Genomic DNA, 23,939 nt, shown 5'->3' with positions numbered 1-23,939 from the left:
CTTATGTGCCACTCTGCCTCCAGAAATGCCTTATACCCCTATATCCCACTCTGGCATTTAGGGTGTTAAAAGGCATATTATGGGGCAGAGTGGCACATAGGGAGGTATAAGGCATTTCAGGAGGCAGAGTGGCATAACACTCCCTCCTCTAAACTTACCGGTGCTTCTGAGTCCCCGGTGCTCAGTCCGGGCAGCGTGTAGAGCTCTACGCGATTCGCGTACACAACTTCCGCTGCAGCGGACGTTGTCTACGCGAATCGCGTAGAGCTCTACACGCTGCCCATACTAAGCACCGGGGACTCAAAAGCACCGGTAAGTTGGGGGGAAGGATCCAGGTCCCCTGCATCTGAGTCCCCGGTGCTTAGTCCGGGCAGCGTGTAGAGCTCTACGCGATTCGCGTAGACAAGTTCCGCTGCTGCTTAGTCCGGTGCTTAGTCCAGGCAGCGTGTAGAGCTCTACCTGATTCGCGCAGACAACTTCCGCTCTACGCGAATCGGGTATAGCTCTACACGCTGCCCGGACTAAGCACCGGGGACTTACCGGGGAGATGCACCGGTAAGTTGGGGGGGGCATAACACAGGAGGATGCGCAGGTCCCCTGCATCGCTGCGGGGGATCTGGGTCTTAGTCTCATAGTCAGACCTATTTGAGGTCTGATTATAAGACGACCCCAATTATAAGACGAGGGGTGTTTTTCAGAGCATTTGCTCTGGAAAAAACCTCGTCTTATAATCGAGCAAATACGGTAGTTCATCCTTGTAGGATCTGAGTCATGTGTTACTTTGTTACTTTAACTTGGAACTCCCATGCCACACCTTACTTAAAATAACTAACTGCTATCCCTAAAAGGGTTTTGGTACCTGTAGTCTATGCAAGAGTATGTCTAAATTCCTTTCAGCATACAGCACACTGTACTCGGCTTAATGTGAACATAAAAGCTAATATTCAGTAAGTAATCTGATTTAAATGGTGTAAATGTGCATTGCATTGTGTATGAGATATAGGCATGGCGGTGCCCACCATTAAGGGCTTAAAGATACAGACATTCAAGGCAAAATACAAGCAGACAACAGAGGAAATGCTTAGCATTAAAAATGTGAAATACATTTACCTTTAAATTGCAACGAAAACCCCTACTGCTCTCACCCTCCTGTTATCTTGACAAGCCCCTTTCCTCTAATATTGGCTTCCTGTGCCTCTCCGCACCCCACTCCACAGAATTAGCCCTGCTCAACCCTATTATGTCCCCAAGGCAATGTCTTCCACTTTTTATCTCCCTAAGCTACACTCCCCATGTTATGAACATTAGTTGCCCCCTCCTCTCATCCCTCTTTTCCTCCAAAGCTCCGTTCCCATTCTAGTATTGGCAAGGGTGTAATAGAAACCGCAGGGCCCCGGTGATAAAATTACCCCGGGCCCCCCAATTTCACCAAGCAACATGTCCCACAATGCCACCTTTTCCCCTGCTGATTTTCTACGTTTGGCCATTGACAAAGACATGATCAGTCTATGATTTTAATGGTAGGTTTATTTGAACAGTGAGAGACAGAATAACACATTTCAAAAAAATTATAAATAGATTTGCATTTTACTCAGTGAAATAAGTATTTGATCCCCTTTCAATCAGTAAAATGTCTGGCTCCCAGCTGTCTTTTATACAGGTAACGAGCAGAGATTAGGAGCACTCTCTTAAAGGGAGTGCTCCTAATCTCAGTCTGTTAACTGTATAAAAGACACCTGTCCACAGAAGTAATCAATCAGATTCCTAACTCTCCACCATGGCAAAGATCAAAGAGATGTCCAAGGATGTCAGGGACAAAATTGTAGACCCACACAAGTCTGGAATGGGCTACAAGACCATCACCAAGCAGCTTGGTTAGAAGGTGACAACAGTTGGTGCAATTATTCGCAAATGGAAGAAACACAAAATAACTGTCGATCTCCCTCGGTCTGGGGCTCCATGCAAGATCTCACCTCGTGGAGTTTCAATATTCATGAGAGCGGTGAGGAATCAGCCTAGAACTACACGGGAGGATCTTGACAATGATCTCAAGGCAGCTGAGACAGTAGACACCAAGAAAACAATTGGTAACACACTACGCCGTAAAGGACTGAAATCCCGCGGCGCCCGCAAGTTCCCCCTGCTCAAGAAAGCACATGTACAGGCCTGTCTGAAGTTTGCCAATGAACATCTGAATGATTTAGAGGAGAACTGGGGGAAAGTGTTGTGGTCAGATGAGACCACAATCGAGCTATTTGGCATCAACTCAACTGGCCATGTTTGGAGGAGGAGGAATGCTGTCTATGACCCCAAGAACATCATCCCCACCATCAAACATGGAGGTGGAAACATTTTGCTTTCGGGTGTTTTTCTGCTAAAGGGACAGGACAACTTCATCGCATCAAAGGGACGAGGGATGGGGCCATGTACCATCAAATCTTGGGTGAGTACCTCCTTCTCTCAGCCAGGGCATTGAAAATGGTTCATGGATGGGTATTCCAGCATAACAATGACCCAAAACACACGGTCAATGTCTCAAGAAGAACCACATTAACGTCCTGGAGTGGCCTAGCCAGTCTCCAGACCTTAATCCCATAGAAAATCTGTGGAGGGAGCTGAAGGTTCGAGTTGCCAAACGTCAGGCTCGAAACCTTAATAACTTGGAGAGGATCTGCAGGGGATCAAATAATTTCCTTCACTGTATACATAGACATGAATGCTCAAACACACACATGCACATCCACATCCATGGTCACACACGAGTATACGCAGACAAACGTGATTACACACACCTATTCATAGACATGCATGCTCACATACACTTATACATAGACATCTATGCCCACATACACTTATACATAGACATTCATGCCCACATACACTTATACATACATTCATGCTCACATACATACCCTCCCTCCTGCACCTCCTTACTTTTCCTGCAGTTTTCTGTACGCAGTTTTAAAGTGGGGTCATGTGACATAACGTGACCCCCCTGCCTGCCTGTCTCTCTCCTTGTCGCTTCCAAATTATTTAGAAATGACCCTTTCTGAACAATTCCGGACAAGCACGAGGAGACAGGAACAAGTGGTTGCAGGGTCACCCACGCCCCCCAGAGACGCGGGCCCTGTCACACCACTGAATATTGGCTCTTCCAACCACCTAACATATGCCTTCTTTTGGTCCCTTATTCTATACACCTTCTCTCAGAAAAGACTTCCTTACTTTTTTTGCGATGATGATATCACCCTAGGATACTGCTGGAAGCGTACCAGTGAAAAGCATCAAGAGAGGTGGTCTGGAAAATAATTATCAGGAAAATATAGTCATGTGCTGTACTTTACCCACACTAAGAAAATTACAATGCTTTTGTTACAGATCTTTACAGATGTGTGTTCCATAAAGGTTGTATTCAAATGTAAATATGGTTAGGCAATCCTTTAATGTTCAATCCCCTTCCTTTACAATAGTTTACGTTTTACCTTGATAGATGATCCTACAGTGTAACATATATATGTATTTGGTTACTAGAAGGCTAGGATGTGAAAAGCATTATTTGCCCGTGCAATTGTTAAATCTCTATAAAACAAATCATTACTTCACTTAACTTGTATGCCCAACATCGTCAATTAGTGATCTTGAATGTTTTGTCCCTCCCAGGAAATGGGCCTATCCAAAAATCACAAAAACATTTATTTATTTTTAAATAAAAATAAAAAAGTCAGGGCAGGCAAAAAAATTCACACAGTGCCAGGATGGCAAGCAGGAAAAATAATATACAGATTCATACATTTATAAGCCTTGAAATCAATGTTAGTGAACCAACCCCATAGAGGTTTCCAGTTTCAAAATCACTAGTGTCTGTTTTCAAGGAAATTACTATACATATGATAATAATACCATTCATTTTAAAATGAGGTAAGGTGAAACAAAATAAAAAACCCAAGTATTATATAAAGCTCTTTGTCAATATCAAGCAATGAGCTAAAGGCTTAAGAAACCAAAAAATGATAAATTAGAAGAAAATGCTGGGTTTTCTAGTGTTTTTTTATACAAAAAGAAAACATAAAACTGGAAAGATTATACAAACACTTTTGATGGTGTCAATAGTAGGATTTAAATACCGTATTTGCTCGATTATAAGACGAGGTTTTTTCCAGAGCAAATGCTCTGAAAAAATAAATAGGTTTGACTATGAGACTAAGATCCAGATCCTCTGCAGCGATGCAGGGGACCTGGATCCTCCTGTGTTATGCCCCCCCAACTTACCGATGCTTCTGAGTACCCGGTGCTTAGTCCGGGCAGCGTGTAGAGCTGTACTCGATTCACTTAGAGCTCTACACGCTGCCCGGACTAAGCACCGGGGACTCAGATGCAGGGGACCTGGATCCTCCTGTGCTATGCCCCCCGCCCTCAACTTACCGGTGCTTCTGAGTCCCCGGTGCTTAGTCCCGGCAGCGTGTATAGCTCTACGCTGTTCACGTAGATCGGAAGTTGTGTACGCGAATCGCGTAGAGTTCTACAAGCTGCCCGGACTAAGCACTGGGGACTCAGATGCAGGGGACCTGGATCATCCTGTGTTATTCCCCCCCACCCCAATTTACCGGTGCTTCTGGGTCCCCGATGCGAATCGCGTAGAGATCTACACGCTGCCCGGACTAACCACCGGGGGACCCAGAAGCACCGGTAAGTTGGGGGGGGGGAATAACACAGGATGATCCAGGTCCCCTGCATCTGAGGGGCTCCGGTAAGTTTGGAGGAGGGAGGGGGAGGGAGTGTTAAATGGGGGGCATAAGGCATTTCTGGAGGCAGAGTGCTCTGTGAAATGCCTTTTAATCCCCATTAATGCCACTCTGCCGCCAGAAATGCCTTTTAACCCTCTATATGCCACTTTGCCTCCTGAAATGCCCTATACCTCCCTATATGCCACTCTACCCCATAATATGCCAGAGAGGCATATAGGGGTATAAGGCATTTCTGGAGGCAGAGTGGCACATAGGGGGTCAAAAGGCATATCATGGGGCACAGTGGCATATAGAGGGTTAAAAGGTGTATCATGGGGCACAGTGGCATTTAGAGGGTTAAAAGGCATATCATGGGGCACAGTGGCATATATGGGGTATAAGGCATTTCTGGGGCAGAGTGGCAAGCCTGGGGGCACATGTGCATAACTGGGGGGGCAGGTTGAAAAAAATGGAAATAAAAACAAAATAATTTTCTCAATCGTAGCTTTTATTAACAAACAATTGTTCACATAGTTTACATGAATTAACATTTACTGGTAAAACTTTTCCTATAGGGTCGTCTTATATTCAGGCTTTTTCTTTTTTTCATAAATTAATATTCAGATTTTGGGGGGTCGTCTTATAATCAGGGTCGTCTTATAATTGAGCAAATACGGTATTCAATCCTAGGTGTACTAGCATGCCTGGTTACCCTGAATTAATATTGCTAAACTGCATTAGAATCACTGAATACTATAGTTCATAAGAAGATTAAAGACATATAGTCCAAGTAGCACACATTCCAAAGATCTTTTTTTGTTTTGTTTTTTGGTAAGGAAGGAGAATAGAAAATAGTTGGTGTCTCTTATATGGGTCTTTTGGGGACTTCCAGGCCTGCCAATGGATCAATCCATGTGTATGTTATAAACCAAATGCATGTCCTCACAATGATGCACTGAAACGTTATCTTCTAAAATCTGGGTTATTGTCTTTTGTACAGTGACCTTCCGATGGCAGCCCTTATAACATAGCCCTTATAACCTTATATACTGAGCTAAAGTAAAATAGACCGTGACAGAAAGAGGTTTGCGTTCGAATAAAAGGGGTCAGCATGAAGTTTGTGGTATATGGCAACAACAACGCACAGCATTATTCTTGTAGCGTGGCTGCTTCAGAATAGAGTTTGTAATGTGGCAGCCTGTTCTCTGCAACTTTCCACTCTCCTTTGTCACATGTTTGCTGTATTATAGCTAGGTTGTCCTGAAATGACCCTGCCAGGTTCTGGCACCCCCTCCCCTCCTCACTTCCTCCCCCTTCTCCTTTCAGTTAATGTCTTTGTTCAGTTTGTAGTTTGATTTGGATCAGGGGCTGGTTTCATTGCGGTCAGCAGGCAGTGGAATTTTACCCCACAGACACACAAAAATAATAAAGTATATATAAACAAATGTAGATAATTTAAACATCTGGGCAGTTTCTTAACTCCTTTTTTCACAGTCTTTCCTAAATGTCAAGTTGTTGCAAGTTTGTGGTGGAAGTTTCACTAAAATCATTAACTTGCATATTGACTGACTTTATTGCAACATCAATGTAAAATAAAGTTAACTGCTAGACTTTCTGCTTGAAGAAAACAAAAGAAAAAAACATCAGTATTCATTAACCTTAGAGTTGCTGGCAAGCTCCATTGAAGAGGAGATGAAATTAAGTTGCACACAATTTTGTTCTTTGCCCACTCCCCTACTGAGATTAGTTATATAGGGAGGTAACAGTGTTTTCTTCATATGTTTGTGTGTGTGTGTATGTGCATACCTCCACACATGCATATAGCTACCCAGAATCCCTGTGAGAAAACTAAGTCTTTAGGCCTGATGGATGTACGTTAATGTCTGGCAATGGTTCCTTAGCTTTAAGTGGACGGTTTTTTTATCACCTTTCTTGTCCCCACCATAACATATTTTATGTATGTATACATACACACACACGTGTATATATATATATATATATATATATATGACGTTCAAAAGGTTGCCACACTTTTTTTAAGTCTCAACACAAATTGCATCAAAAACAAATTACATCACTTTTCTATAGTCACCTTCTTTTCGATGCAATTTTCATCATCAGTGACTATGTTTTGCAGAAACTCATCACGATAACGGGCCATGTGTCGGGAACAAACGTCTAAGCGCTTGCGCTTATGTTCCTCTGTCAGACGCTTAGGCACCCACCTGGCACACACTTTACTGAAATTAAAGCTGTCATGAATCAGGGCATAGGCAGATCCAACACTCACATACAGCTTTCCTGCAACCTCTTCAACTATTATTCTTCTGTTTTCATGAATCAGTTCCAGGGTTCTTTCTTCATTCCTCATGGTCGTGGCTGTAGCTGGACACGCCAGTACGGCCATTTTTCGGACTTTTCAATCCACTCATAAACCACTGTACCAGAGAGAACTTTATCCCCATACTGAGCACACATGTGAAGATGAATTTGTGCTCCCGGAACACCTTCTGCCCACAAAAAATGTATGATAGAATGATGTTCCTCTTTGCTGCAATTTATACGCTTTGCAGCCATCTTCATCCCAGGGTGAAAACTCTTATACTAAACTGCAAGGGCAGCTGGCTTGCCAGACAGAACTAGTCACATGACACGCTAAGACACGACCAATTACTACTCCTCCCGCCTTCAACGTTTACAACATAAATATAAAAGTGTGAAAACTTTTTGAACGTCCCTCGTATATTAGCTTTCTAATGATCAATTTGCCTTTTAAATGTAAACTTGGATTAGTGAACACAACATGCCATCGGAACACAGCAGTGATGGTTGCTGATAAAGGGCCTATGTACACAGTGAAGTAGTCTGGCCTAAGCCAACTAGTCTGACAGTATCCCTGCTGGCAAACCGGGAGGCAGGTCATCCTCTTGGGTGAGCAGGTTCCCAGTATCCTGCTGCTCAATGGGCTGGTTACAGGGGAGATCTTTAATCTCTGTCAGGCTGTACTGACTCAGCACAGCCCCCATAGTCTGCATTAGAAGGTGCTTCCCGCCTTTAAGACACAGCGCAGGGATATGACCTCATATCCAGGTGCTCCATGCCTTAAAGGTACAGCACCTCTTTTAAGGCATTTCAGACTCCAAGGAGGGTGAGGACAGGAAAAGCTTGCCCTAGGTTGGGCCTAGGGCAGCACAGAAGGTAAATGCATGGCTGTCAGTTTGCCAATGAAGATATTCCATAAAAAAAACCTGCCATTTCCAGGTACCATAGTCATTTACAACATTAACAATGTCTACACTGTATTTCTAATCCATTTGATGTTATTTTAATGACAAAAGTTGCTTTTCTTTAAAAAAAATAAGGACTCCAATCCTTTGAACAGTATCTATAAACATATGCACTCTATTGCATTAATTTTTACCCTGCCTTTTAGTGACACCCCTATCTGCAGTTGGTCCCACATTATTTACCTTTTCTGGAAGTATAAGTAGACATCATCCAGAAGACCTTGATGATATTAAAATAAGTCCAGCTAAAGTTCTAGAGAAGGGAATGCATTAACTAAAAGGCCCCCAAAAAGTCAGGTAGGTCCTCAGTTGAGAAGAGATCTGATTCAAATGCTTGGTCTAGGTGGACTTTGTGAAAAACCATTACTAAAAAAACAAATTCATTTCTGATTACATGAAAAACATTCGCTGCTCTTCAACAGAAAAGCTAACCTTTTTTTAGTGCAAAATTGTGTGTGAAGCAAAATGCTATACTGTTCTTTAACGTAATCATCAGTGGAAGCAAGGTGGTAGCAATAACATGTTTTGGGGATCTATGGACTAGGATACTGGTCAGGGTTGAGCACCATGTCGATAGAAGACCACTTTCAGTCTACAATGGACCTAGAACTATGGCAGAGTTTCTTCTATCAGAATTGAACTGTACGAATACACAGCAAGGCTTGTCCTGGTATGGATAAACAACATAAAAAGCATTTTACAGCAGTGGTACTTATGATACATGTCAGAACCTGAGCAAACCAGGGTGGTAATTACTTAGGCAAGCCTACAAATATATGTGTAAGATATTTTAGAAATTATTATGCATTCACATTTAAAATATTGTAATTGTTAAGGTAACAATCTAATAATTGACTTTGACAGCAAATAAATCTATTTCTTCATTTGCATGCTGTGCCCATTATACCTTAGCCTATAGTTTTAGCATATATGATGTTGCCTTTACCTAGATTTTCAAACTCATTTGTGCATTTTAAGTGTTAAGAAACTATCCTTTCCACAACCACATATTTAAGGTGTCGGTTAATGTAATATTTCTAAATATTGAATTTTATTGTTACACATACTTGGTAAAACTATGTAGATATGTTTTTGTATATAAGTGCCTGGAATAGTTGCTGAAATTACCTTAATGGATAAATATTGATGCCATAGATTGATGCCATAGATGCCATAGATTTGTTATTGAAAACTACCTTTAGCCTGTGCTTTTTGTTAAGCAATCACTGTAATGGATTTTGAGATATTTCATTTGAATATTAAAATCATGGAAGGTGAGATATGGCTCTCTGAGTGGCAGGGCCAGTCCTCTTTAATCAGTTGCTTGTCCGTATGTTCTCTGCCTCCTTACAAAGGCTGTCTGAACAAATTAACAACAATTAGCAACTTAACAGTAGCTGAAAGCCACATTAATAGGGAGGAATAAGTATGCAGATCCTCAGAACAGGAAGCTAAGATATGTGGCTATACACTTGTTTAAGTGCATATATTTATTGCTCATTTTAATATACTTTAAAACAGATATGGTACCAAAAAGGCTATAACCTTTTGAAATTATATACCGTATTGGCTCGGATATAGTCCCCCCCCGTATATAGGCCGCACCCTAAAAGTTTGGTGCTTTTTTAAAGAAAAAGTTTTTTTCTTTAAAAAAGCACCAAAAAAACATGCTGCCACCCTGTCTCCCCCCCCCGAGATATGCTGCCACTCTCCCCCCGAGATATGCTGCCACTGTCCTCCTCCCCCCCGAGATATGCTGCCACTGTCCTCCCCCCCGAGATATGCTGCCACTGCCCCCCCCAGATATGCTGCCACTGTGTCCCCCCCCCCGAGATATGCTGCCACTGTCCTCCTCCTCCACCCCCCCGAGATATGCTGCCACTGCCCCCCCCCAGATAAGACAGACTGTAGAGGAGAGAGTCGAGACAGTGGAATGCCAACCAGAAGAGTGTTGCAGTAGTCAAGATGGGAAATGATAAGTGGATGAACCAGAGTTTTTGAGGATTCTTGGGTGAGGAATGGGCGGATACGAGAGATGTTTTTAGGTGCAAGCGGCAGGATCTGGCGAGGGACTGAATGTGAGAGATGAAGGAAAGGTTAGAGTCAAGGATGACCCAAAGGCATCGGGTCTGGTTAGTAGGAGAGATAGTCGTGTTGTCAGATAATGAGTTAAGTTTTAGAAAGATTAAGTGACATCCATGAAGAAATAGCAGACAAGCAATTGGTAATACGGGATATGAGAGATGGAGAGAGATCAGGAGAAGACAGGTAGATTTGGGAATCAGCTGCATATAGATGATACTGGAGGCCAAATTAGTTGATTAGTATGCCAACAGATGAAGTATAAAGAGAACAGCCGAGGGCCAAGAACTGAACCTTGGGGGATGTCAACTGAAAGTGGCAGGGTTGATGATGTTTTGCCAGAGAAGTTGACAGAGAAGGAGCGGTTAGACAGATATGAGGAGATCCAGGAGAGAGCAGTATCTCGAATGCCTATAGATGCAAGTGAGTCTAGAAGAAGGTGGTGATCAACAGTATCAAAAGCAGCAGAGAGATCTAATAGTATTAGAATAGAGAAGTGACCTTTTGCTTTGGCAGAGAGCAAGTCATTGGAGACTTTTGTTAGAGCTGTTTCAGAAGAGCGAAGGGGTTTGAAACCAGACTGTAGTGGGTCAAGGAGGGAATTAGAGGAGATGAAGTTAGTAAGGCGATTGTACACAATCCATTCAATCAGCTTAGAGGTAAAAGGAAGCAGAGAGATAGGGTAGTTAGTCAGACAGACGGGATCTGAGGACGGGTTTTTTAAAATGGGTGTTATTAGAGCATGCTTGAAGGCTGTTGGTACAGTTCCAGATGATAGAGAAAGATTAAATAGGTGGGTAAGTGATGGACCAAGGGAAGGACGTAGAGACTTTGTGAGGTGTGATGGGATGGGGTCAAGGGGACAGGTTGTTGGGTGAGAGGAAGAAAGAAGAGTGGCTATCTCTTCTTCAGTTGTAGGGGAAAAGGCAGTTAATATGGGAGGAGTGGAGAGAGTGGTGGTGGGTGGTGTAGGAGAGGTTTGTAAAGAAGATAGGTCTTGTATAATAGTCTTGATCTTCTCTTTGAAGTGGGTAGCAAGATCTTGGGCAGTGAGAGAGGTTTGTCGTGTGGGTATGGGGGGACAGAGAAGGGAGTTGAAAGTAGAATAAGGCGTCGCGGGTTGGAAGAAATGGAGGATATGAGAGTGGAGAAGAAGAGCTGTTTGGCGAGAGAGAGGGCAGAGTTGTAGGTGCGAAGCATGAATTTATAGTGAGTAAAGTCTTCGCTGGATTTGGATTTCCAAACTCTTCCAAGTTTCCCACGCTGTCTTCAAGTGCTCTTCATTACAAATTAATCTTTAAACTATTTCTTACATTAATGACAACCTATCCTCCTTTTCTGCCTTTTCCATCCTTTCTGTGTAAAGAATATCCTGGTATGATAACATCCCAATAATTTTTCAAATTGTACCAGGTCTCGTGATTACCACTAAATATAAAATCTCACTTTATATCATTGCAGCAAGTTCAGGGATCTTATTCCCTAAACTGCAGGCATTTGTTCACATAACTCTAAAGCTATTGTTTTACAACATACGTGTCAGATATATACCTTGTCCAAATTCATCCATGCAACAGTGCAGACGGGAAAGTAAGGGTAACCTGCAGCGTCCTAAATTAAATGTCTAGTAATAAAATGTGTGAACCGCTCACAAAGAACCTCTGTTCCATTTCAATATGAAATCTATTTTTATACAGTTCCTTAATGCCCCGAATAGGGCTGGTGTGAAAAAAACCAAATCCCTGTTCTTCTGAAGCTTTCCCTAGCTAAAAATGAAATCTCTAATTCACAGCATGTAGCCATCCTCTTTCTCATACACTGATAACACTTCATAAAAAAGATAAACTGGATGCAACCTGCTGAAGATCCTTACCCAGTTTGCTAAAAACATCTAATACCACTGTAATGGGTTCACCAAGAGAGCTGTAGTAACTCCCAGAGATCACCCACATGTATCCTCCTGTTGTCCCCGGAATCACTTCCAGCACCAGCCAGCATGCGCACCTTGGAACCCTGCTATGTGTACCCAATAAGTAGACACACAACTACCTTGAATTGAGTACAGCAGGAATGAACAGTTTATTGTTGTAAGACATAGACTGATATAGCCACAGGACTTCATTAACATAAATCAACATTGATAAACAGGTAGACAACCCAACCTTTAATCCCCTTTAGCTACTGAATATCTCCCTGGTAGCCATCCTGTTAATGGGATTAGTTTAACAAAGGAGTTCCTGCCTGTTTGGCAGCCAGGCTGGAGCCATCTCTGAATACCTTGGGCCCTGTATGACAGCTCATTCTGTCACATATCTCCCCTTTTAAAAAGAAGACTGAACTGGGGCCAGACCCCAACCGGGTCTGCATCCAGTTCAGTCGGACAGCACAGCTCTGTCGCTCCTAGAGTTGTGGATGCAGGGGGCTGCCAAGAGGCACCTGTCCCACTAACCAGTCCTGGGGTGCACTTAGAGACTGGGGAGTTCGGGTCCCAGACGAGGACAACAGTCCCACTCGCCAGGGCAGGGAGACAGGGTCCATAATCTGCGGGTAGCAGGCTTGCTTTCAGTCCTCTCCAGGGGCCCCAGTGATGGACAGTTCCGTCACACACTCCATCACATATCTCCTTTTTCTGGGGGAGACTGACGTCTGATAAGACCCCACACAGTTTGACTCCGAAGTCAGTCTGTATATCTGGACCACAACTGCCAGCCACAAATTGGTACTCCCCAAAACAATGTAACAAAAGAGCAGTACTCACCCGCCTGCCCTCTGCCTCTCCCGAAAAATATAACTGCCGCTGGAGAGAATTGAAAACTCTCTGGAGTCTTCTCAGCCGCTGGGGAGATGACAGGGTGGCGGGGGCCCCTTCAATCCAGGGTTGGGCATCCGAGCCAGCTGTCCAGCAATTCTGGGGACCACAGGTGGCAGCCACCGTCTCATCCACCTGTATGGGATACGTGTCCCCCAGTGCTGGTTTTGTACCATCCTCTAGTGGAGGGATGTCTGATGAGGGAGGGCAGAGGCCAGCTGCACTCTGACCAGGAGAAAGCTCTTCTATAGGATTTGCGGGCACCTCCGGTGCTAGTAGAGAGGGGCTGCCCTGCCTCTCTCCTGTTGCCAGTATTTCGGCTGCGGTGGTCTGAGCGGGCACTGCGGGAGCGTCATGGTCAGACTCAGGAACAAGAGGGAGGGGTGGGCAGAGAACAGCAGCACTCTGCCCTGTTGCCAGCGCTTCTGCTGGGGAGTGTGGATCTGGGCCAACTGCCCAACATTCTGGGGACCCAGGTGTGGAGACCGCAGTCCCATCAACTACCACAGTCTCAGGGGCTGCCTGACTGGACCCTACAAGGTTGCTGTGGTCAGGCTCGGGAAACAGGGAAAGGAGCAGGCAGAGGCCAGCGGTACTCTTCCCCGATGGCAGCTCTTCTGCTGGGTGGGTGCTTGTGGAGACCGCAGTGCCATCTACTACACCCAGAAAACTTTCTTCATTTCTCTGGGAAGGGAAGTCAATTGCAAGCCCTCCTGGACCAACATCTTCAGAATCAATTAAATCCACAATCTCTGGATCCGGTTGTGGTGTACAGTCACGTACTTAATTTCCAAGTGGAGAACCTCCCTCCAGAGCTTCAGGCGGGTACAATTCCTCTGGATCAGCTCTGGAGATAGATCCCGGTGCAAAGGAAGTGTCCCTCAGACTAGGAGGCGATCCCACCGCTGCCACCAATGTAATGGGTTCACCAAGAGAGCTGTAGTAACTCCCAGAGATCACCCACATGTATCCTCCTCTTGTCCCCGGAATCACTTCCAGCACCAGCCAGCATGCACACCTTGGAACCCTGCTATGTGTACCCAATAAGTAGACACACAACTACCTTGAATTGAGTACAGCAGGAATGAACAGTTTATTGTTGTAAGACATAGACTGATATAGCCACAGAACTTCATTAACATAAATCAACATTGATAAACAGGTAGACAACCCAACCTTTAATCCCCTTTAGCTACTGAATATCCCCCTGGTAGCCATCCTGTTAATGGGATTAGTTTAACAATGGAGTTCCTGCCTGTTTGGCAGCCAGGCTGGAGCCCTCTCTGAATACCTTGGGCCCTGTATGACAGCTCATTCTGTCACAACCACACTGACGTAATTACATGACAAGTCATTGGTCCCTAAATTGACTATTACATCCAACATGCCATCATGTCTTACTCCCTTAACAATTCATGCTAAGTGTCTTTTATATCTCTGAGCTGTAGCTCCAGGATCACATACTCACCTCATCTGCTATCTCAGCCAGTGTGTAGCTACTGGCCGGATATGCCTGGCTACATGCTACATGAGCATAACAACGTAACGTGGCCTGTTACATTCTGCCAACTGCCGCACTAATGTCATTAGGCAGCTGCCAGTCTTAATGGCCCAAGGCTGCCTCGTAATCCTCAGTCCAGACCTGTAGGTCTTGGATAACAATTTCCATTATTCATTCTGGTTAAAATACAATTGTTAATAATGTGTTACTGCACATTTACATGGATAATATAATCATTTACTGTAGTATAGCTTATAGCTGTGGTCGGTCTCTGCTCTTTAAAATATGCAGATGTAGCATTTCACAACAATGTGAAATTTTATCATGTGGACAATTTCTAAATTCTATAACAATATGGCATTATGATAACATGGAGTTATATACTTACACACAATCATTTCATGGCATTAACAGTTGTATATTATAAAGTGTTGTGTTTGTAAACTACAATACAATTGACAGCCAGTTGTGAGTACAGCATTCATGATGCAGGCAATTACCGTATTTGCTCGATTGTAAGACAAGGTTTTTCCAGAGCAAATGCTCTGAAAAATACCCCTCGTCTTATAATCAGACCTCAAATAGGTCTGACTATGAGACTAAGATCCAGATCTCCCGCAGCGATGCAGGGGACCTGGATCCTCCTGTGTTATGCCCCCCCCCAACTTACCGGTGCTTCTGAGTCCCCGGTGCGTAGTCCGGGCAGCGTGTAGAGCTCTACGCGATTCGCGTAGACAACTTCCGCTCAAGCGTGTGGCAAGCCTGGGGGCAGATGTGCATAACTGGGGGGGGGGGGCAGGTTGAAAAAAAAGGAAATAAAAACTAAATATTTTTCTCAATCATAGCTTTTATTAACAAACAATTGTTCACATAGTTTACATGAATTAACATTTACTGGTAAAACTTTTTTCCTATAGGGTCGTCTTATATTCAGGCTTTTTCTTTTTTTCATAAATTAATATTCAGATTTTGGGGGTCGTCTTATAATCAGGGTTGTCTTATAATCGAGGAAATACGGTACATTAATATTTCATTTTAAATTTATTACCGATGTAGTACAGTTTTTATGTAATACGATTATTTGGGCAGGTATGTCACCTACAGTGAAGAAGTCTGAAATGGACAAATCCCCGTTTCACAGCCCATCCCCTCAAGATACATCTCCAAGAATCAGCGGCTTCACCCAACATCACCGGCCAGTCATAGCTGTGCACAGTGGTGAGTATATAGTCCTAAAGTCTGATCAACTGTGTCTTGATTGTGAGTCTTCATCTCTCATTTAGTGTCTTTGATTTTTTTTTATTGTGCCTTTATATGTCCTTTTTTTCTCTCCTCCCTCCCCAAACCCCTTGCTTCTCTCTTCCCATGGCTAAGGCCTTGCCCGTAGTCCTCACACTTCTACTACATTACACTTCCCTACTTCCTCCCTTATTCCTCAAGCTGCCTCCACCTACTTTCCCCATACAGCCATTCGCTATCCCCCTCACCTCAATCCACAGGACCCACTGAAAGATTTGGTGTCCCTTGCCTGTGACCCTTCCAACCAGCAGCCTAGTCCGGTAAGCTAAAGAAAGGTTGTGAGCAGGGGTGGGTGTGGAAGTATTTTCAGACTGGGATGCAAGATTGGATACAATACTTGGAATAGTTAGTTATTAGTGCAGAATTATTGGGGTAGCTGCATAAAGATAAACACTTTTAGTAGATTACTAGCATGAGAAATAATCCATGGGGCTGGGGTTAGAGCAAGTCTTTCAGATTTGATCTGGCCCTCGAAATAATGTGGTTACACTAAAGAATCCAAGTGGTGGTTACAATGACCAATACCTTCTTTGAGGGAATCAATGCCAAATGTATAGCATTAACGTTTGGTTATTTTTCACTTGGCGTATTCATTACTTTGTAACCATTTCACTGAATTTGCTGATACCCTCTCCCCTTGCTCTTAGCTGAATGGGGGTGGCCAGGTGAAAGTTTCAAGTCACTATATCTCAACTCAGATGTTGGCCCCACCCCCACCAGGCATGCCTCGTCTATCGTTACCCTCCGACACCAAATCTACCACTGCATCAGACGGGGGCACATCCTCACCCACATCTCCAAGTGAGTACCTTCAGTGGAGGGAGGTATTCCTAGATGTGGGACAACCGTAGCTGCTTAGTGACACAGTGGCAGGGTCAATGCTTCTGATCACAAGTATAGAAATGCAAAATAGTGCAATTGAATATAACATTTGTAATACAACATGAGTTTTGTGTCAAGGAAGAAATTTTATGCAAAAGAGATGAATCTGTAAGTTAGGAAATTTATTTTTGTTTTGTAACATATGCACATAACACAGAAGTCCTTCAGGTCCTGAAAGGTGGCAGTTCCGGTTGTTGTATTGTTCTGCAAACTCTGTGCTGACATCTAGTGGTCCAAAAGCTCACCATTTAGCTGCTGTGATATTTATACGCAGCTCAAAAAAAGGACAAGCTTGTAAATTAGGTTTATTTTATTTTCCATTTACTGAACCATAAGCCCCAAACATCTCACAATCTTTGCCCTTTTGTCTCTACTTTGTACATGTGTACAATCATCTGTTTACCTGTTAATATTTTGTGGATCCTGTTCACTAAAACCCGATTTGCGCTAACATAGATGAACAGTGTGAAGTTCATGAAAAGCTGTAGGTCTCCAGAAGTGTGCTATTCCCATCAAATTCATTGGAAATCCTCAGGGATATATGTACACAATGTACACAATGACAGGAGAATTCTCACAAAGAAACACATTTTTAGTTGCCAAACTAGACAAAGAAAAATTAGGAGCGAATAAGCCCTTTACATGCTCATTGATTACTTTTTCATGTTCTGTGCTTTGTATACAGTCTTTTTCTGCTTTACTTGTACTTTATTTTGCACTTACACCCTGTGTTCACTAGATCCATTAACTAGCATTACTCTGTATTGTCTTCGTACACGGATCATTTACTGTTCTTCTACAGGAGGTGCTTACCACATTCCCTTTCTCCACAGCATATTCCGGTCCTGGCACGCCTCCTGCCAACCGATCCTTTGTGGGACTTGGCCCCCGCGACCCTGGGAGTCTCTATCAGGCACAAGTAAGAATGAAAGTTATATGTACCAGGATGGGCATTATAAACCCTTGTTAAGTGATCTTATAATGGGGATGCCTCATACAACTTAACGACAAAATATCTGAGATGCACAAATGAGACAACTGTGGTTTAACACCGCAGAGACATTTTTACTAGTACATAATTTATGTGTAAAAGAACAAATCCCAAACACTTACAGTGGATCTTGTCAGTGGCGTTTGGAAGTGTATTAAAACACAGGCTGGATTCTTAGTTCACCTATCTGTTTCTCAGTTTTGCGAGACTAGTGTGACTTGTTTTTGTTGATTTGTGATTATTAGTCTACTTTTAAACTAAGTCTATCAATATATAAATCTGTTACCATGCAATACATTTAGACATATGCAGACTGGACATGTAGGAGCTCTTATTTCTCTTAAATAGGGTACACACTGCTTCCATTATGTGATATTTGTTCCCAATATTTTACCAGTCCACTAGTTTTGTAGTACCAGTTCTATGCAGTGACACTCTGAGTAATCATATTGTTACAGGAAGAGACCAGTTAATATGATATTGCATTGATTGGTATTTTTGGGGTATTTTTTGTGGATCTCCTGAAAAACATATTTTATCTTTCTGATGAACATTTAGGTAAAAAAAACTTTCACAATATACTATTTCACCAAAAGTATGTGGACACCCCTCCCAATTATTGAGTTTAGGTCTTTAAGCCTCACCTATTGCTAGCAGGAGTATAAAATCAAGCTCATAGGCAGCCATCTCCATAGACATACATTGGCAGTAGAATGAGTCATTGTGAAGAGCTCAGTGACTGTAAATGTGACACAGTCAAAAGATGCCACCTTTGCCACAAGTCATTTGTGAGATTTATTCCCTGCTATGTCTGCCCTTATTGTGAGGTGGACACCTCTAGAGTTAACAACAGCTTAGCCACGAGGTAGTTGGCTCTGCACATTGAACAGCCAAGTGCTGAAGTGCATAACATCCTCCTGTCCTCTGTATCTTCACTCACTACAGAGTTCCAAATTGAAGCAACATCTGCATAAGCTCTGTGCGTCGGGAGCTTCATGTAATGAGTTTCCATGGCCGAGCAGCTGCAGATAAGCTGAAGATCACTATGTACAACCTTCTTGTCCATCATCAGTGCCTGACCTCCCAACCGCTCTTTTGGCTGAAAGAGGCAGCCAACCCAATATTACTGCCCATGGGTTTGGCATGGGATGTCCAACAAGCTCATTTAGGTGTGATGATCAAGTGTCCACATGTCGGGTTTAGTAGTCGGAGCCCAATATGCAAGGCTGGAGACGTGGGTGAATCAAAAGCGAGGTACCGATAGGGATGAGACGTAGACGAAGTCAGGATGAGCAGAGGTCAGTTCAGGCAGCGAAGGTTCAGACACGATAAGGCAAGCGAAGGGTCAATATCCAATGAAAAAACGATAAGGAAGCACTGATGTATATACATAGGGAGCACAGTATATGTGAGCAATGAGTGAACTAAAGGACACAGATTTATAGGAAGGAGGGAGGGATACTCCCTCTGATGTCAAGATTAACCTGATTCTATACACCTGGGAATATTGCAGACTGTGCCTTTAAGAAAAGGATTTGTATGCACGCGCGCCACTAGAGGGCGTGCGAGAGGCGGAACGTGTTCTCCGTCTCTGTTGGGACGGCCCTGCTGTTGTGTTCCGGCCGTCCTGAGGATCACAATGCCGGGAAGAAGATCGCGGCACCGTCAACGCCGGGGAGTGAGCGGGTCTGCCACGTCGGACCCCTCTTCGTGCGTCGCCATATCGGCGGTGTGGGTCAGAAGGAGGACGCGGCGTGGGACCAAGGTGAGTACCGCGGTGGGGACCTGACATACTACATATAGTGTATCTTAATTTTTTCTCAGAATGATTGTTCTTCCTATCAGGTTATCTCTCATCTATTGTTAAGTTGCTGATTGTTGTTGATTGGTTCAGACAACCTTTGTTAGGGGAGAGTAGAACTTCATAACAGGATTGATTAGATAATATTGGCCTTGCCACTCTCAGAAGCAGATGTCAGCTTCCTTGAGATTAATGTTGAAACGGAATATCTTCAAAACAGTTACTCTGATTGCCAAACAAAAAAACAATCTGTAGGGGGTTTTAATAAACTTACTTGCGCCAAAAGCTGTGACTGTTACCGTTAGACTTTAAGCTTTACGTTGGCAAAATTTGCGAATAAGGTTGGCAGAAATCTGACTTCATAAAAGAATTGTAAAACTGGATCCTGATAATATAGTAAAATTTCTTTAAGCTGTCATGTCATGAAACTTACTATAAATTTTTATGAAGTTTTTTATAATTACTAATGCAAACCTCTCAAAAGTCCCAGTTTTCACAGGACAGTCTGGATTTTGCAGGCAGTGGGGATCATAGGTCAGTTGGGGAGATCCTCTGATTGGCCCGTGGTGGTCTGGTCTGTTGCAGCACACTAAGTAGATATCTGCGAGATTATGAAATCTATGGGGACTGATTTAGAATTAGCAGTTTCACATTTTTGGGAAAGCAGTGTTACCTAAATATCACATATATCTTGTGACTGCCTATAGACCCCCTAATCTATAGATAAAGGGAGTTTTATAGGAACAGTATGATAATACAACACACTTCTTTTAAGTGCCACATTTTAATATTATATACAGTTATGTATTCAATCTTCAAAGAGCGTTTAAGTATGCTATTGTCTCTGAAATTCTGCTTCTATTTTACAATTTTTTGGTCTGATGTTTTTATATAATGCTCTGTTATTTCTACATAATGGGGTCTGCTCAGATTTCAGATCACTGATATCAATCTGCATCTGCATGAAAAGAGTTTTAAGAAATCTTCTGCAATACCTATGTGTTATATACAGTCACTGGCGTAACTACAAGGGCGTGACGCCTTCTACCATTTTAAAATAGTTTAGAAAGGACCCTTCCTACCTGGACCACACCAATCCAGGTCGGAAGGACCCTTTCTAAACTATTTGAACTGGCAGGAGCGTATTGGGGGTCACGTGACCCCGCGGTGAAACCAAGGCTGCCCACACAGCGTGCGTGAGCAGCCAGAGGGAAAGCTGCAGGAGCAGTGAGAGGCAAGCAGGTGCAGGAGGGAGCCAGGTGGGATGTATGTATATGTGTATATATATATATATTTATATGTATATATATGTATTTAAGCATGTATGTGTACTTGTGTGTGAGCATGGATGTGTACTTTTGTGTGTGAGCATGGATGTGTAATTGTGTGTATGTGTGAGCATGAATGTGTAATTGTGTGTGTGAGAGCATGGGTGTGTAAGTGGGGTGAGATGGAGTGTGTGTTAGTAAGTATGTGTGTGTAACTTGTGTTACATATTTTTTATGTTGAAAGGAGCCAAGGGGTGGATAGTGTCTATGAAAAGAAGTCCAGGTTCCTTCAGTGTGGTTGCTGTCCATCACCTGTTCAACCAAAGTGGGAGGTGGGCAGGGGCTTGAAGTATTGAATTGCTAATCTTCACAGAGATATTCACAAAATTGAAGCAAAGAAGTTATATTTCAGCTCCAACTAGTGTCTGCCTTGTAAGGAGCTAAGAGACAGAGTTCATGGGAGCATAGGATGCTGGTGACACTTTCCCACTGTCACTCAAAAACAGAAGAGATCATGCAGGAACCTCAGTGTAACTGTAGATACTGTTGACATTGTAGACTGACTTGTGAAATTTTGATCATGATGTCTTATCTATTGTAGCCATAGTGTAGCTTTAGGCTCCTGTATTTAGTCTCTGAGTCTGTTTAAGTAGTAGTCTGGGCCAGGGGCGTAACTATAAACCTCAGGGCCCCGGTGCGAGAATCTGTTAAAGGCCGCCCCCAACCCATTCTACCCCCCTCTCACACCATCTACCTCCCTTCTCACACCATCTACCCCCTTCTCACTGTCTACACCCCTTCTCACTATCTACCCTCTCCCTACCCCCCATTCTCACATTCTTACTATCTACCCTCTCCCTACCTCCCATTCTCACTATCTACCCTCTCCCTACTCCCCTTCTCACTATCTACCCTCTCCCTACCCCCCTTGTCACTATCTACCCTCTCCCTACCCCCCTTCTCACTATCTACCCTCTCCCTACCCCCTTCTCACTATCTACCCTCTCCCTACCCCCCTTTGTAGGCCACTTACCATGCAGTCATGTGGTGGGGGCGCAAGGCCTCTGTCTTGCTTCTCTGCTATGGTGCGCGTGGCTTCACTGCTGAGTGCCGGCACCCGAGACAGACGCCTCATGCTCCCACCACTGCAGTCAGGGCAGCGCTGAGGCAGGCGGCGGCAGGGAGCAGGGGAGACAGAAGGGCACCGAGCTGTTGCTGAAAACGACCGCTCGGCACCCCTTGGGCCCCCCTGACTGGCAGAACTCCAGGGCCCGGTCGCAATCGCTACCCCTGGTAGTTCTGCCCCTGGTCTGGGCCTATATGCCACAATTGGAAGAGAAAACAGCTGCACAAGAAGACTGTCTGGAATAAAATGTGATATGTGATAAAATATATCACATAATGCATAGCTTCATATAATCTTTCCAAACATGTGGATAAACACTTTATATGCATTAGAAGTGTGGGTAATGATGATGATGAGTCTGTGTCCATGCACAGCCCGCACCAAAATCTTCAGGGGAAAAAAAGCTGTTTAATTTTTGTATGGTTCCTAGATCCAAAGCAAATATGCCGGGTTAGTATATCAACTTAAAACTCACGTGCCTGTAAGCCTATGTGTACCCACCAAATATTCTCTCTTGTGTGGTTTTTCCAACAATTTAGCATATATCTGATTTTATACATCCCCAGATTTTTGTTTTACAACAATATTTTTTAACTCCCCGTTATTCTACTTGATCCAAGTGTTGTGGATAAGAGACATTGTGTTCTGATTTCCTTGTATTTGTTTTTGTTTATTGAGCCAGAATTCAGTTGTCTCTATGCTTTTTATAAATGAATAAAGTCACGATTTGAAAGGCTGGCACTTGTTATATACCACTAACTTTGCAATTTTGTTTTTGTTTAGATACGAATCAGTCAGGTTTTCTATTTACTACAGCAATCTGTACTCGGCATAATGGATTATATTATACAAATACTATTTACGTAGCAAACTCAGGCTCTGTTCTTGACTATTATCTACCTTACCCTTCCTTCATTTTAGTCTTAGGTGAGAAAGACAGAGCAAAGCACTTCTAAATTAAAGAAAAGTCAACCCTTTTTGATCAGAGCGTTATGCTGAGATGAGGACATATATTTTTGTATTGGTGTTAGTGTTGAAAGTTGCAGTGTTAACGAGGGAGGAAATGAATATATATATATATATATATATATATATGAGTGGAAATTGTGGAATATTGTTATTCTGATATATATTTGGTTGAGTTTTTTAGTCTGAAACAATAGTGCTGTAAAATATGCCTTTTTTTCAACACCTGTTCTGAGATTTAGCAAGATTTAGAATGTTGCATCAAAATATATATTCCAGCTTCCTTAATTCACCCAGTATACACGTGTAGCTTCGACATAAACAAGCACTGTCTTTTCTTAACTCTAGTATAACTTTTTATTTATTTATTTTCTTTGTTCTCCAGTCATGGTACCTTGGATAGTGACCTGAGCCACTGGAGTCAACAGGCAGAAGTTGAAGATCCTTGTTCAGGTTCAAGTCCACAGGCAACACAGAGGAAAAAAAAAAACTTTCTAAATAAGGCATTTGAAAAGAGGAAATATAATTTCATTTTTTTTTTTCTAAAAAAAAAACAAAACAAAAAAGGAAATAAGAAGAAAGCCAGTGATATCCTATAGAGCAACAAAAGAAAGAAGCGGGTCATGAGAGAAGATCCTTAAAATGTTTTTGGGGCCCTGAACTTCAAACAAAAAAAAATGGGGGAAATACTGCGTTATTCTCCCCCAAACCTTTGTATGGCTTCAATTTCTGCTTGAAAGACAATATAAGCAAAAGAATATATATATAAGTATATACACATACATTAATTTGATTTTAATCACTTTTATTATCTTCAGTCCTTCTACAAAGTGGTTCATTACTGGCCACCAAGAAGGAAGATGAGGAAGGAAATGTCTTCTTCCTTTGATTATATGTTACTCTTATTTTGTAAGTACATGATATACATTCACAGGACTTTTTTTTTGCCCCTCCTGCTCCTCAAAAGATGATTTGACCTGTTTCTGGCTGAAGGATTTTGTCTGATAGCAGCTTTGGCAGTTTTGAATTTAGGGAAGAACTGGGTGTTTGCTTAATGCACAGGCCATGGGTCATAACAGAGCAACAGATTTGTGTTCTTGCACCTTAAGCCTTGTAGAAAAATGCAGGGCCTTGTCTTTGTTTCATAGTATATATGTGTATGTATATATATATATATATATATATATATATACACACACACAC

At 42.8% G+C, this 23,939-nt stretch overlaps 1 protein-coding gene across 1 annotated transcript in view; it reads left to right on the top strand.

The window, feature by feature from the left end:
- The window catches only part of LOC149279391 (nuclear factor 1 C-type-like), a 61,695-nt gene extending 38,556 nt beyond the window's left edge, over positions 1-23,139 (top strand). The window contains exons 7-11 of the mRNA XM_089501244.1: positions 15,493-15,621; positions 15,778-15,962; positions 16,350-16,503; positions 17,418-17,503; positions 23,122-23,139. Coding sequence (XP_089357370.1) covers positions 15,493-15,621; positions 15,778-15,962; positions 16,350-16,503; positions 17,418-17,503; positions 23,122-23,139 — 572 coding nt within the window. The remainder of the gene's footprint in view (positions 1-15,492; positions 15,622-15,777; positions 15,963-16,349; positions 16,504-17,417; positions 17,504-23,121) is intronic.
- The last annotated feature ends 800 nt before the right edge of the window (positions 23,140-23,939 follow it).

Source organism: Sceloporus occidentalis, unplaced genomic scaffold, assembly GCF_023333645.1.
Source record: "Sceloporus occidentalis isolate IW3139 unplaced genomic scaffold, rSceOcc1.0.p SCAF_169, whole genome shotgun sequence".
NCBI classification, from domain to species: Eukaryota; Metazoa; Chordata; class Lepidosauria; order Squamata; family Phrynosomatidae; genus Sceloporus; species Sceloporus occidentalis.
Note: the sequence above shows the minus strand (reverse complement) of the source record. Positions and strands in the feature narration are given on the sequence as shown.